Here is a 15,754-nt window from a genome sequence, read left to right as displayed (position 1 = left end):
CACATGTATATGGGATACTAGATACATAGGAGAGTGGCGAGCAAGATAAAGGGAAGCGAAGGAGGCGAGCGAGATTTGTTGTGTCTCCCAAATAAATGTGAATTCACTTGTACATTGTGTATCTAGAGCAAATTACACCTAATTTTAACTCCAAATATCTTGAGATGCATGCATCTTGACATATGTGGACACATCAAAATCTAATAAGATTCTTAATGTTACAAAGTAGAACATATCTAAATAATTAACTCATGAACTAGTAAAATTTCTGTAAGTTTCTCTATTAATTAAACTCTTTTTCTTCCTCAAATACTTCATAAATTTTAAGCTCAAATATATGGGATTCCATGAAATAAGCCCAATTGAATGCCTCAATATGTTCATATTGGTCTAGTGAATTACAATTTTTTTTATATATTCTAATCAAAAAAAGAAAAGTAATAAAACCAGAATAAGATTATATTCACATTGGTCAACAAAAACTAAACTATAATCTCATTAGTAAATAAAAAATCTAATTATACCTCTTAATTAAAGCAACTAATTTATCATATGCTTCTAACCAAACTAGCTTTCAAATTTTCCTATAAATAATCCCCTCACCAACTCGACTATCAAATTCTTCTTCAAAGTAAAATGGCTTTCAAATTAAATTGTTTCTTTTTTGTGACTCTTTCGATGATAGCAATTGCTTCTACCATCTGCCTTGCAGCAAATGATGATCAAAAGTTATCGATTTCATTTGGTCGTGATAATTGGCAAACCAATAATCCAAACGGCGATATTAATTGGCACAGTATGGATCCAAACGATCCTAAAGTGGTGGACCTTGCTAATTTTGCGGTAAAGGAGGCAAATAAGAAATATAAAGGCAACAGAGTATTCAAGTATGTGAAAGTGACGGATGCAGCCTATACTGATCAAATTTATGATTCTTACAGAGTTTATGATATTCTTGTTGTGGCCATAGATACAACATCTGGTGTCACACACAGAGTTCTAACAGTGGTTAAAGAAGGTATTAAGGGGAAACAAAAAGGTAGAAGAGAACTAGAGAGCTTCGATCCACTTTTTACTTAAAATTGCCCCCCAAGTGTATGAGCATTTAGAAATCTATATTTTTTCAATAAACATTTCATTTTTATGTTATCTACTCTTTTATCTACGTTATGGATGTGTGGTTGATTTTTATTTTTCGTACGATATACATAAAATCATTGAGATTTAATCTTACATGGTAGGGATAAAATCTACATACACTCTATCTTTTGCAGATCTCATTTGTAGAATTATATTGAATATATTGTTGTTGTTGTATACGTAAATCGTCTTAAAAGTATGAATGGATGGATGGACGAAAAGGATATATCTAGGCCATTTGTGTAACGGTAAGAGTATCGGTGAGCCATTTTTGTAACGAGTGGTATATCAACTCTAAATCGCAAAATTGAAGAGTATATCAAACCATTTTCTCATTATTGTGGAGGCAGTGAACAATAAAACTTTTTTATTTTTCTAGATTGATGAATTGGCTTTACTAGGATAGATCGATTTATAATTTGAAAGTATCTTAAAATAACCAAAATACTCATTTATTTTATGTAGATTAATAACCTAAATAAAGAAAACTAAGTACCTTATATATATTTATTAAAAAAATGTCTACGGTCAACTCTGGAGCAGCCTCAATGGATCAGCCAGTTCAATCAGCAGGCCAAGAAATTGGATTGACTAAGATAGACTGATTTATAATTTAAAAGGACCTTAAAATTACTAAATACTCATTTATGTGAATAGATTAATAAACAAAAGAAAGAAAACTAATTGCTTTTATTTGTTAAAGCAAATTTAGTTAAATACTCTTTTCTCTTTTGATCCACGGGTTGGCCCCAAACCAATATCAGTCAAGCCTAAATGATTGACATGAGCTTGACTTATTAGCCTCCATTTTAAATGTATCGAAAAATAATCTTAGTCCGATCCTATTTAAGTTGAGCGTACTTCACGGCTCAAGCTTATTTTAACGATTCTACATAGGATCTTTCATTTGATTTATCCCTCCTCTCTTTGATATATCTCTTTTGTATATATCCGGATGTTCTATTTCCTCTCTGATACACCCCTTCCCTCTCAGATACATCTCTCCCTTATCCGGAAGTCCGATGATGTATCTGAATTCATAAATTTTAATGAATTTTTGAAATTTGAAAAAGAGTAGGAAAATAATGCAATTAGTTCTTAACACCATGAAATTTATGTAAGGTACACATAATTATTATATAACCAATACACAATTGTTTGTGTACTGATACTGCATTTGCTCTTTCTGTGAGTACATGGCATCTTCAGGAGGCCGTTGAGAGACCTCGAGTAGACGATCATTGAGCTATATAATTCAAGGGGGAGACAGTTCTTTCAGGCTCCCATGAGTTCTTCTCTATCTTGATCCCTCCTTTCCGAACTTAGATTTTTAGACACTTTTTGTTTATTGACTTTTTCGGGGTTGCATCCCCTTTCTTTAAACTTGTTATTTCGTAAGAGTTTTTGGTACAATGACTTTCCGATTCTAGAGATATTTTCACATGTTTTAATTTGACTTGACTGAGTTTATGGGGACCTAACACCTTTTTCTATATTTAACATATTTCTACATCTTAAATTGTTTTTCTCTTGTTGTTGCTGCTTAGTCTGAATTGTATAGTGGTTCTTCCACCGGAGGATTAAAGTAGGTGCCGATCACGGGGTTAAGATAGTGACAGATTTTTAGATATTTCATGGTGAAAATTATAGTGGAGAGAAGGAAAAGGGAGTTCTAGATATATGAAATTGTGAGAGATGTAGATATTTTGAGATGATAAAACTTATTGAATCTAGGAGTTCTTTTGGTGAATTCATCGAAGGATTGAGAGATTCATCAAGTGATATACTTGATTCTGGGAATCAACTTCAATGGCTGGGAATGATCATAATCATCCCCTGTTTCTATCCTCTTCGGATGTTTTTGGTCCTGTGCAAATTGGGATTCTATTAGTAGACATGGAGAATTATACACTCTGGAGTCGAGCAATGCGCTTTAATATGTTAACTAGGAACAAATTGGGTTTCATCGATGGTACAATCAAGCGAGATGATTTCACAGTTGAATCTAAGAAGAACTGGGATCGATGTAATGCGATGGTGATTTTGTGGATCGTAAACAATGTAAGTAAGGAACTAGTAAGCAACATACTTTTATGTTCTAATGCTAGCGTAGTTTGGAGTGATTTGAAGGAGCGATTTTACAGGGTCTATATGTCAAGGATTTATCATCTCCATAAAGTAATTGCAACGTTGACATAGGTTGTTTCCCCTGTTGCTACGTATTTCTCGAAGTTAAAGGATCTATGGGATGAATTTGATTCAATTACACCACCTCTTTATTGTGACTGTCCAACGTCAAAGGATTATGCTGATGGTTTGGTGAGACAATGACTTCTACAATTTCTCATTCGACTTAACGAAGGCTATAGTTAGGCTTGTAGCCAAATCCTCATGATGAATCCTATTCCGTCGGTAAATCAATATTATGCAATGATCATCCAAGATAAGAGTCAGAAGGTTTTGTCTGGAGAGAAACTTGGTGGCAGCAGTTCAATTGACCACATAGCTCTGCTTTCCAAGAAAATTGAAAGTACATATAATATGGATCATACAACACTGTTCTCTAACAAAGCTAGAGGTGGTTATGCAGAAAATACAAATAAAACTATATAAGTGAATCCGGTGGAAACTATGCAGGTGGATCTGATAATTATGAAGGAAGATATGGTAGCTCAGGAGCAAACACTTCTCAATGACCTACAAGAAATTCACCTTCCTACTGCAATTTGTGCAATATGAGAGGGCACATTAAGGCAACTTATTTCAAGATAATGCAATGCAACTATTGCAATATGAGAGGTCATACTAGGAATACTTGTTATAAAGTCATAGGATACCCTACTGATTACAAAGGAAAGAAGAAGGTGACAACTACACATGTTCAACACAATGGAACTTCTTCATCCTCTCCTATGATGCAAACATACTTCATAATAGATCAATACAATCAAATACTGAGGTTGTTAAACAAACCGTGGATAAATGAAGTATCTGCAAATATGGCAGGTATTTTTGCTAATATCATTCCACCTGTTTTGACTCAAGCACACCCACAATGGATAGTTGATAATAAAGTTACTAATCACATGGTGAGTGATAGTTCTTTGTTTAATACTGGTGTAACAGTTCCCACACCAGGAAGAGTTCAACTACCTAATTCTGACTCAGCTGTGATCACTCAATCTGGTAATTTCCAGTTAGAAGGAGGTGATGTAGTTAAAGATGTATTGTGTGTGCCTGAATTCAAATTCAACCTTTTGTCTGTAGTAAATTGACAAGAGAGTTACAGTGTTGTGTTTTATTTTTTTCTGATTTCTTCATTCTTCAGGACCTCTTCAATGGGAGGGTGAAGGGGATTGGTGAAGAACAAGATGGCTTATATACATTGAATATCAAGGTTGAGGATAAAACTGCAAAAATAAGATCTTTAAGTGTAGCAGGATGCACCGAAGAAACTGAAATATAGCGTAAGAGGCTAGGACAGGTTCCTATGGCTGTAATAAGGAAATTAGATGTACTGAAAAATAAATATTCTCTTACTTTGAAGCATTGTGATGTGTGTCCAATTGCAAAATAAACTAGGCTTCCTTTTCCTAATAGTGATAGTAGAGCATCTCACTATTTTGACTTGATTCATATGGATGTATGGGGACTTTATAAAATTTCTACACATACTAACATGAGATTTTTTCTTACCTTGATTGGTGATCATTCTAGATGGACTTGGACTTATTTGATGTACATCAAATTTGATGTATGCTCTTTGCTTAAGAATTTTTTGATCATGATAAAGAATCAATTTGAAAAGGGAGTGAAGGTTCTTAAGTCTGATAATGGTGGAGAATTCTTCAATGCACAATGTAGAGAGTTATTTACTCATTATAGTATTGTCCATCAAAGTTCATGCCTACAAACGTCACAACAGAATAGAGTGGTCGAGAGAAAGCACAGAAACATCCTTAAAATTGCCAGGGCAATCAGATTTCAAGGACATTTACTTGCTAAATTTTGGATAGAGTGCATTACTGCAGCTGTATATGTGATCAACAGAGTTTCATCTATTGCCTTAGAAAACAAAACTCCATTTTTTATGATGTATCAAATACAAGCAGATCTATCACACATGAGGGTCATTGGTTGTTTATGCTATGCAACCAATTTGATTAAAGAAGATAAGTTTGGAGAAAGAACAATCAAAGCTGTCATGATGGGATATGATTCCACTCAGAAGAGATATAGACTTTATGATGTACATAATAGAGTGTTTTTTGTTAGTAGGGATGTTTTTTTTTATAAACACATATTTCCTTTTCACCCATGTCTTGCAGGTGGTTTGAATAATGATGTTTTTGTGACTTCTCATGTTCAATCTACTCCACATGATGAAGAAGTTCCAGTAGTAGTACCTCAAGTAATGGATATTGTAGATGTAGAGGAGAACAACACACATGTGCCAAATAAACCAACTTCAGCTGAAGAACTAACTGTTATGGAGACAAGTTCACCTAATCATGTTTCTCAACCACCTGAAAGGAGAACTTCAACAAGGACTAGTAGACCACCCATCTGGCAGAAGGACTATATCATCAAGCCAAGTTCTAAATCTGTATATTCTTGTCTATACCCTATTGCAAATAATGTTGATTACACCAACTTGGCAATCCCTTATTAGAAATTTATAGCTCAGATATCTGTTGAAACTGAGCCAAAGTATTATGAATAAGCTATTTTGGATGCAAGATGGGTTGCAACAATGAAGTCTGAAATCAATGCTCTTGAAAGCAATGGGACTTGGAAGATAGTTTCCTTGCTATCTGGGAAGAAGGACATTGGTTGTAAATGGGTCTTCAAGATAAAGTATAAAGTTGATGGTGAGATAGAAAGATTTAATGCTAGATTAGTGGCAAAGGGGTATAATCAGAAAGAGGGTCATGATTATCAAGAGACTTTCTCTCATGTTGTCAAAATGGTAACAATAAGAACTATAATTTTCTTGGTTGCAGCTAATGGGTGGCTTATTCAGTAAATGGATGTAGATAATGCATTTTTACAGGGAGACTTGCAGGAGGAAGTTTATATGCAGCTTCCACAAGGGTTCAAAAGTGATGGAATTGAAGGTTCCAACGTCTATAGACTGCTAAAGTCACTCTATGGACTTAAGTAGGCACCTAGACAATGGAATGTCAAGCTCACAAGTGCTTTACTTGCAGTAGGCTTTCATTAAAGTCACTTGGATTATTCATTGATGACCAAGACGACAACATAGGGGATAGTGATAGTATTGATCTATGTTGGTGACCTGCTGATTACAGGAAGTAGCAAGAAGTTGATAGATAATTCCAAACAAGTGTTGAAAAGTAACTTCAAAATCAAAGATCTGGGAGATCTCATGTATTTCCTTAGTATAGAATTTGAAAGGAGTTCGGAAGACATACTCATGCACCAAAGAAAGTATGCTATGGAGATCATATTAGAATCTGGATTGAGTGGTTCAAAGCCTAGTGTTACACCAGTGGAGTTAAATCAGACTCTAACTATATCAGACTATCATGATCATTTCATAATTACTCATGAAACTGCTTTATTGGATTCAAGAGGCTATTAAAGACTTATTGGGAGACTATTGTACCTTACAATTACTAGGCCTGATATTGCTTTTGCTGTGAAGAATTTAAATCAGTTTATACATGCTCCCAAGCTGTCTCACATGGAAGTAGCTCTTGGAGTGGTGAGATATATCAAACAAGTACCTGGTTTTGGAGTTTTGTTGTCTGCTAAGCAATTTACCTCTATTCAGGAATTTTGTGATGCTGATTGGGGATCTTATATCAATACAAGAAAGTCCATCACTAGATATATGGTAACATTTAGTGATTCATTGATTTCTTGGAAGTCCAACAAATAGGCTATAGTCTCTAGAAGTTCAGCAGAGGTTGAATATATGAAGCTGGCATCCTAAAATTCTTTGGTTAACTGGATTGTTCAAAGAATTGAATGTTAAGGTACAGTTACCAATAAGGTTACATTGTGATAGTAAGGCTGCTCTGCAGATTGCAGCCAACCCAGTATTCCACGAGAGAACCAAACATATCGACATTGATTGTCACTTTATTCGAGAGAAGATACAAAATAAATTTGTGCACACTGTACATCTGTCTACAGCTGAACAACCTGCAGTTATACTTACAAAAGGCCCGAGTAAATTGCAACATTTTCGTTTGGTGTCCAAGCTAGGGATGAAGAACATCTTCATACCACCTAGCTTGAAGGGGGGTATTAAGCATATAGAGGATAAGTGAGTTAGAGTTGAACAGAGCTGTCAAGTCTGTTATGACACATACAGCTGTCACATAGTTAGTGGTTGTTAACAGATATTTTTCTATTAGTTAGTTAAAGGAAGTTAGTTAGGCACTAGTATAAGTACACTACAATGTACAGGATCAATTCCAGTTTTCCTCTTCTTCAAGTCAAGGAAAATTCTCAATTCTCTCTGTTTCATATATGAAATAGTGTGAGCTGTAGATATTTTGAGAGAATGGTGGTGGAGGACATGGGGTGGGGGGTTGATGAGAGAGAGGGATAGTTGATTGACACGAAAGCCTTAATTTGGGGTGATTTAATTATGCAGATAACTAATTTAGGCTATTATTTAGGGATATGTGTATATAAATATATCTTTCCTAATATATGATAAGAAACTCTTAATTAGTCTTAAGAAATGTAATTGTTCAAGAGTATAGATAATATTAGTGTATATGATAGTGGAGTATGTCTAATTAGATAGTTTTCCTTTATGAAGTATTTTCCTTAGCAATTGTGCATTCCATCGTTGAGAAAGAAAAATACTTATATAATAATCAATGTTTAGTTAAATAAAAAATTCTATGTAGAGTCGTAAAAATGAGCTTAAGTTGTAAAGTATGCTCAACTTAAATAGGATTTTACTAAGAGGTTTTGATCCATTTAAAATAACGTGGGAGGAAAAATTTAGGAGAGAGAGTGGGTAGATAATTAACGATGTTATTTTAGGTTAATTTTAAAAAATGATGTCTCTCAATATATCTTATTTCAAATTTGATATAAAATTAGTAAATAATGAAATATATATAATATGTAAAGACCAAATATGATATTTTTAGAAAGCATGAATGATCAACTCCCGTTAACTACGCCCCCTTCCCTATTGTACTTACAAATAAAAATAAGGTGTGAGACTAGTAAGGTTGTAGATAGAGAACCCTTTATTTAGTTATTCATAACATTCCATTAGACACTTTAACTATGCTATCAATTGAAATTCCAGCCACCAAATTTTGCCAAATTACAAAGTTAACCAATTTTGACTGGAAATTATCATCAAGACTTTTGTTTTTAGTTCTGAGCAAATATAAAATAATTCAATTGGGTTGAAGTAGTGTGACATAAATATCATTATAGTAAATGAGATATTTTTTAAAGTTTGGAATTAAAAGGGCTGTTTTTAAAATTAAAATACCAAAACGGATAAATTAATTTGTAGAAAAATCAAAAGGGACAAATCATGGATCTCCCATCAATAAACAACAACCTATCCGGTATAATTCTACACAAACTTTATCCTACATTATAAGGATAGATTTCGATGTTTTGTGTATATCATAAAAAAAATAAAAATCAACCACACATACATAACATATATAGAAAAAATAGTAGATAACATGAAAATAAAATGTTTATTGAAGATTATTGATGTCTAAATACTCATACACTTTGGGATAATTTTAAGCAAAAGTTGGACTGAAGCTCAATAGAAATCTTTTACCTTTATCTTCTCCTATAACACCTATATTAACAAATGCGATATAATCATCTGTGACACCAGATTTTATTTCTGTGGCCTTAACAAGAAGATCATAAGTGTTACCAAAATAACTAAATTGAGTATAGGCTGCTTTCATCACTTTCACATACTTATATACTTTGTAGCCTACATCTCTCTTATTTGCCTCCTTTACAGCAAATTTTGCAAGGTCCACTACTTTAGGATCGTTTGGATCCAAGTTCTTCCAATCACCAGGTTGCAGTTTGGGGAACGAATCTAGAGAATTTGTTACATGGTTTAATGAAATTGGTAACTTTTGATCATCATTTGTTGCAAGGCAGACGGTAAAAGCAATTGCTATCATCGAAAAAGACATAAAAAGGACACAATTTAATTTGAAAGACATGTTTGATAGTGGAGTGCTTAACACTAATTGGTGAGGGGATTATTTATAGGAAAATTGTGAAAGCTAGATTTTGGTTAGAAGCATATAGAAAATTAGATGAGATGATAAATTAGTTGCTTTAATTAAGAGGTACAATTAGATTTTTTTTAAATTTATTAATGAGATTATAGTTTGTTTCATATTCAAAATGTGATTTAGTTTTTGTTGACCAGTGTGAACAGTGATTTAGTTTTTGTTGACCAGTGTGAGCATAATCTTATTATGTTTTAATGATTTATTTCTTTAGATTGTATAAAGAATTTGAAATTCACCGGACTATGTTCATATTGATGCATCTAATTGGGCCTATTTCATGAAGTCCCAAAAGTTTGGGCTTAATTTGGACTTCTACGATAGGCCCAATTAGATGCATTAATATATTATTATTAGACTACTGAATCTCAAACTATACAAAATGGACCCTTTAAACAAACTATTTACAACCTCATATCCACCCCAAAATAATTTCTTCCAGTACCCATTCGGCCCAAACTAATTACCCCTGTATCCCCTTTAATTATTTTTAAATTCACGTGTTGACGTCAGCGCTCACCCTTCATGATACCGATAGGATATCAATATATTGATGGATATCACAAAGGATTACGCTCAGTCCTATATGATACCGATATTGTATCAACATACCGATGGAGTATCACAAAGAATATATTTACTAATTAGTTTAATAAATAAGATTGTGATTTTAATCATTTTCTCTTAATTGTTTTATTTTTATTTCTTAAAAAAGAGTTTAATCCTATATGATACTGATAAGATATCAGGATATTGTTATGGTATCATTGAGGATTTTAAAAGTGTCTCATTAAGGATTTTCAATATCATGATAATATACAAATATATTGTAGTAGTATCATTCATGTAACATCGAATGACTTAGGAAAACCTTTATGATACCATCACAGTATTCATATACTATGATGGTATCATTCAACATTTGTATGAAATGATCCTTAATGGCCAGTATATGATAGTTTAATGGAGATGTAGCCGAATGATTGAAGTAGAAATCAATGATACCATGACAATATATAGATATACTATGGTAGTATCATTAAGGACTGAAACAGCCTTAGTGATACTATGTCAGTATATTGATATTGCGACGGTATCTTAGTCGTGAATCTCATATTTTGAAGGATATGAATTGTAAAAGGATATTTGAGCATGGTCTTAATTTTTCCTTTTATATATATATATATATATGTCTTACAGACACAAAAATAATTATGTTCTCATTAAGTCAACTAAAGTTTAATTACATTTTTAAAGTGAAAAATAACTATAAAGAATAATCTCATAAACACAACATAATCTAATTGCACCTTAATTCGTCAAAGGCTTCTAATTAGACTTAGCTTTCAAAAATTCCTATAAATAATCCCCCGACCAGCTAGTGTTGAGCACTCCACAAATTTCTTCTTAAAAGTAAAGTGACTTTTAAATTAAATTCTCTCCTTTTCGTGGCTCTTTGGATGGTCATAATTACTTCTATGCGCAACAAACAATTGAAAGTACATAAAAGATTCAAAGAATTCTAAAGTGATGGACATTGCAGAATTTACAGTAAATACAAAAAATGCTAGATCAGAAGGCAAGACTCATAAGATTGTGAAAGTATTGAATGAAAAATTGCGAGTTGCTAAAATTGGCGTAACTTATTAACTAATTATTGTCACCGTAGAAAATGATGTCAAAAAAAATACTATAGTGATTGCTTTCGATAATCCCAAAGACAATGTTAGAAAACTCATTTCCTTAACTTAATCTTTTGCGTAAAATCTAAGTGTATAAGCATTTAGAAATATGCCTATTATCTAAAGAATATACTTTTGAATAAATAACATAATTTGACATTTGACTTTATGTTACCTACTCTTTTGTCTATATTATTATTATGCGTAGTCAATTATTCTTTTTTCATGATATGCATAAATCATCTTAAAAGAATGTATCGTCTTTTTCAACTTCAAATGAGAAATTTGTTGTGAACCATATTGAAACCATAGTCTAATTACCTCTAAAGTAATTAACCTTCATCTAACCTAATTCTTCATATGTTTCTAATCAGACTTGCTTTCAAATTTTCCTATAAATTTCAATTCTCTTTCTTTTTGTGATTTCTTAAATAATAGTAATTGCTTCTACCTTTTATCATCTTTTTATAGTAAATGAAGATTAAAAGTTACTGAATACTGTAGCTCCATCACCGTCACATGGTGGTTGGCTGCCATAGAAGATACAAATGATCCTAAAGTGGTCGACGTTGCAAATTTTGCTCTCAATACGAAAAATAACATAACAAATTGAAATTTGAGAGTGTGTCGAATGGAAAAATCAAAATCGGCAATAATAGCATCACTTATCGACTAGTTATTGTGGCCACTAAATTCGAAACCACAAATGAATATTTAGAGATTATTTTCCAAAATTCTATGGACAATATTAAAAATCTCATTTTCTTCGATTTATCTTTTGCGTAAAACTTTAAGAATATGTGCATTTAGAAGTATCATTATTTAAATAATATACTTTTAAATAAACAACTCAAATTTAACTCTTCATTTTATGTTACTTACTCTTTTGTCTAAATTAACTTAATAAACATATTAACTAAATAGTTAATGGAAATTATTCATTATTGCTTTAATAAAGATATTGAATTATGTCCCTGTATCTTTAAAAAAATGCGGGTTAAAAAGAGCTAAGAAAATAATCACAATATCATTATTTTTATATTTTTACCTATTCATTTATATTTTTAATTATTTTTTTAATAATAGTCCTTTTGGATTTTTAGGACTAAAAAAATGTGGTAACGTTAATTTGGATTTATGTGATAATGTCAATTCAAATGAAATAGAAATATATTTATTAGTATTGTAGAAAATCTTCCTTAATTAGTAAAATTGTAATTACTTTCAAAATCACATTTGTTATTTGAAATAGTTTCATTTTTTTCCTTTGACTATTTAGTTAAATAATCTATAGTCAACCATATAGAAAACACAGCCTAATTATCTCTAAGGTAATTAACCTATTATCTTGCCTAATTCTTCATATGCTTCTAACCAAATTAGCTTCAAAGTTTTCTATAAATTATATCCTCTCCAATTAGAGTTGAGCACTCCAATATCAAAATATTCTTCTTTAAACAAAATGGCTTTTATATTCAATTCTCCTCGTCTGGCAACTCTTTCGATGATAGTAATTTCTTTTACCTTCTGTAATGCTTTTGTAGCAGATGATGATCAAAACTTGTTGGATTCATTCAAATATGCAAGGAATACTGTAGCTTCGTCCCCATCACATGATGAATGGCAGCCCATACAAAATATAAATGATCTTAAAGTGATCGAAATTGCAAAATTTGCGGTAAATACGGAAAATAGCCTATTAGAAGGAGTTCAATTGGAATTTGGGAGTGTATCAGATGGAAGATTTAAAGTTGATAATAATGGAATCACTTATGACCTAACAATTGTCTCTATAGAATTTGATGAAGCAAATGAATATGAAGCTGTTGTTTTCGAAAATTCTAAGGATAATGTTAGAAAACTCATTTCCTTTGATTAATCTTTTGCTTAAATCCTAAGTGTATCAGCATTTTGAAATGCCTATTAATTATTATATCATCAAAATATATTTTTGAATGAAAACATTTCATTTTATGTTACTTTCTCTTTTGTCTATATTAATTAATTATGCATAGTTCATTTTTTTTTCATGATATGTATGTTTGGACACTTTATCTTGTTCAACTTAAAATTGAGATGATTTCAATTACAATAATGATATTTATGTCCACACTACTTTACCCCCAATTTAATTATTTTGGTTTTGCTCAAAAGTATAAACAAAATTTTTTATGCTAATTTTCAACCCAGTGAATGCAAATCGAGATAGCAAGATTGATATCAAGAATAGTATGAAGTATTTTAAATACGAAAGATTTATTAAAAAGGCTTTTAAAGTTTATAGCATGTTGGTATGGATTTATGAGGAAAGTGATGACGACAACCACATAAGTTTAGGGATACATCCTTGAAATGAATTATTACTTGCTAATCTTTTCGAGTGAATTATTGAGATTTTTTCCAGAGTTCAAAATACATGAATTGTTCAAAATTCAAGATAATCATTAGGACTTTTTTTTATATATATATTTACCTTTTATTTAATGGGATTCTTAATTACTTTACATTTTCTAGTTGAATAATTTGAAAATATCAAAAGGATAATTAGAATAAAATAGTCTTTAATTTATGTCTTTAAATATTATTTTCTCAAGGAATATGTCAAACCTCAATGATTCACTTAATATGGACCAGGGGAAGTATATTTCTGCTTTGAGGGTGTGGAAGAGAACACTAAATTAAGTGCAATCATATACTGATATACATAATAAGCATTCTAGTCCTTTAAGGGCCTTTACTATATTAACCAATGAAGTTATTCTAAATTTAAACTTTAAATGAAGAAGGTTTGTTAGATAATTAAGGAACTAATCTATGAAAATTTTGAGTAAAACTTGAATGTATGAAAATTTAAAAGTAGTTATTAATTAAATGATTTTTCGTTCTTTTTTACCCTTTCATGGTGACCCGCGGTTTTTCTCTTTGTGACTCGAATCCATAATATCAAAATTGGAGTCGATAAACATAATAACTAATTTTAGGTTTTCACATATAATCCTAATGGCATTTTATGATTAATTTGGATTTATGTGATAATGTCAATTCAAATGAAACAGAAAAATAATTAGTAAAATTGTAATTACTTCAAAATCACATGTGCTATTTGAAATTAATTTATCGTCTTTGACTATTTATAGTAAAATAATTTATTGTCAACCATAAAGAAAGAACAATCTGATATTTATTACCTATAAAGTAATTAATTTATCATCTTACTTAATTCTTCACATGCTTCCAACCAAATTAGCTTTTAATTTTTTTAATAAATAATAACCTCACCAATTAGTGTTAAGCACTCCAATATCAATTTCTTCTCAAAGAACAATGGCTTTTAAATCAAATTCTCTTCTGACTCTTTCGATGATGATAGTAATTGCTTCCATTTTCTGTCATGTTTTTGCTATGACCGATGATCAAAAATTACAGAATTCGTTCGAAAATGTAATGAATACTCTAGATCTGTCTGTATCAAATGGTGATTGGCAAACTATCAAAGATCCAAACGATCCTAAAGTGGTGGACATTGCAAAATTTGCAGTAAATAGTGAAAATATCATATCAAAAGATGTTGAATTGACACTTGAGAGGGTGTTGAATGGAAGATTTCAAGTTGATAACGATGGCACCACTTATGAATTGACAATTGTAGCCATAGATTTTGATGAAGAAAGTGAATATAAAACGGTTGTTTTCGAAAATTCTAAGGACAATGTTAGAAAACTCATTTCATTCTCTTGCTTAAAACTTAAGTGTATCAACATTTAGATATTATTTTAAAGAATATATTTTCGAATAAACAACTCAAAGTTAAGCATTTTATTTTATGTTATTTACTCTTTCGTCTATGTTAATTATGCGTAATTGAATTTTCTTTTTTTCATGATATTCGTAAATCATCTTATCATTATGTATGTATGGACATTTATCTTGTTCAACGTAACATCGAAACAAAGCAAAGTTGTCGCCTAAATAATTTAGAATTTGATCGCCTCTCTGAACAAACTTATTCTAAGCTTAATCTTAGCTTAGACTGCTTTGTCAAAGCATATTTAGCTCAGAGAAAGCTCAGAGAAAAACAAAGTGAGAAGAGAGAAGTGAGACGAAGAAGAAGAAGAGAAATGTGGAGAAGAGAGAGATGAAAATATCTTTTTCATTATTCTGTTATTGGTGACTCATTACACATCAGTGTATATATATTAATACACAATACTCACAACAGAATATTAACAACTAATCAGTTACAACAAACTCAACTGATTAACTAACTAATTGGTCTTAACAGATAATAGCAAAGACAGAAATGCCCCTAGCTCATACTCCTTCACTTATAACACTCCCCTTCAAGCTAGGTGGTGTAAATATGTTCAACACCCCTAGCTTGGATAAGAGATATTCATGCTGAGCTTTAGGCAAACCTTTGGTTAGTATGTCTGCTGGCTGCTGTTGAGTTGGGAGATAGTGTACTTGAATTAAGCCTTGTTGCAGCCTTTCTCTAATAAAGTGACAATCTATTTCTATATGCTTGGTTCTCTCATGATACACTGGATTGGCAGCAATCTGAATCGCAGCTTTACTATCACTATACACCTGTACTGGCATTTCAACTTCAGCTCCTACTTCTTTTAACAAACCCAGTAGCCAGACCAACTCTGA

The 15,754-nt window shown here is 31.6% G+C and overlaps 4 protein-coding genes across 4 annotated transcripts; 3 read left to right on the top strand and 1 right to left on the bottom strand.

Annotated features, from left to right (window-relative positions):
- Window positions 1-636: 636 nt before the first annotated feature.
- On the top strand, window positions 637-1,097 carry LOC129885734 (uncharacterized). Its single transcript, XM_055960133.1, has one exon. The coding sequence runs from the start codon at window positions 637-639 to the stop codon at window positions 1,078-1,080; it is 444 nt and encodes a 147-aa protein (XP_055816108.1). The 3' UTR covers window positions 1,081-1,097.
- Window positions 1,098-8,833: 7,736 nt separating this feature from the next.
- On the bottom strand, window positions 8,834-9,367 carry LOC129885726 (uncharacterized). Its single transcript, XM_055960119.1, has one exon. It carries the CDS (start codon window positions 9,345-9,347, stop codon window positions 8,901-8,903), a length of 447 nt encoding a protein of 148 aa, XP_055816094.1. The 5' UTR covers window positions 9,348-9,367; the 3' UTR covers window positions 8,834-8,900.
- Window positions 9,368-12,563: 3,196 nt separating this feature from the next.
- LOC129884873 (cysteine proteinase inhibitor 6-like) lies at window positions 12,564-12,980 on the top strand. The gene has a single exon (XM_055959150.1). The coding sequence runs from the start codon at window positions 12,564-12,566 to the stop codon at window positions 12,978-12,980; it is 417 nt and encodes a 138-aa protein (XP_055815125.1).
- A 1,445-nt stretch (window positions 12,981-14,425) lies between these two features.
- On the top strand, window positions 14,426-14,866 carry LOC129884860 (cysteine proteinase inhibitor 4-like). Its single transcript, XM_055959138.1, has one exon. It carries the CDS (start codon window positions 14,426-14,428, stop codon window positions 14,864-14,866), a length of 441 nt encoding a protein of 146 aa, XP_055815113.1.
- Window positions 14,867-15,754: the final 888 nt, after the last annotated feature.

This window comes from Solanum dulcamara, chromosome 1, assembly GCF_947179165.1.
Source record: "Solanum dulcamara chromosome 1, daSolDulc1.2, whole genome shotgun sequence".
Classification (NCBI taxonomy): domain Eukaryota; kingdom Viridiplantae; phylum Streptophyta; class Magnoliopsida; order Solanales; family Solanaceae; genus Solanum; species Solanum dulcamara.
The sequence above is the reverse complement of the archived record's forward strand: the minus strand, read 5'-3'. Positions and strand labels throughout refer to the sequence as shown.

Excerpts from the sequence above, each read along its gene's own strand:
- LOC129884860 (XM_055959138.1), top strand. The coding sequence starts at position 14,426 with ATGGCTTTTAAATCAAATTCTCTTCTGACTCTTTCGATGATGATAGTA.
- LOC129884873 (XM_055959150.1), top strand. The coding sequence starts at position 12,564 with ATGGCTTTTATATTCAATTCTCCTCGTCTGGCAACTCTTTCGATGATA.
- LOC129885726 (XM_055960119.1), bottom strand. The coding sequence starts at position 9,347 with ATGTCTTTCAAATTAAATTGTGTCCTTTTTATGTCTTTTTCGATGATA.
- LOC129885734 (XM_055960133.1), top strand. The coding sequence starts at position 637 with ATGGCTTTCAAATTAAATTGTTTCTTTTTTGTGACTCTTTCGATGATA.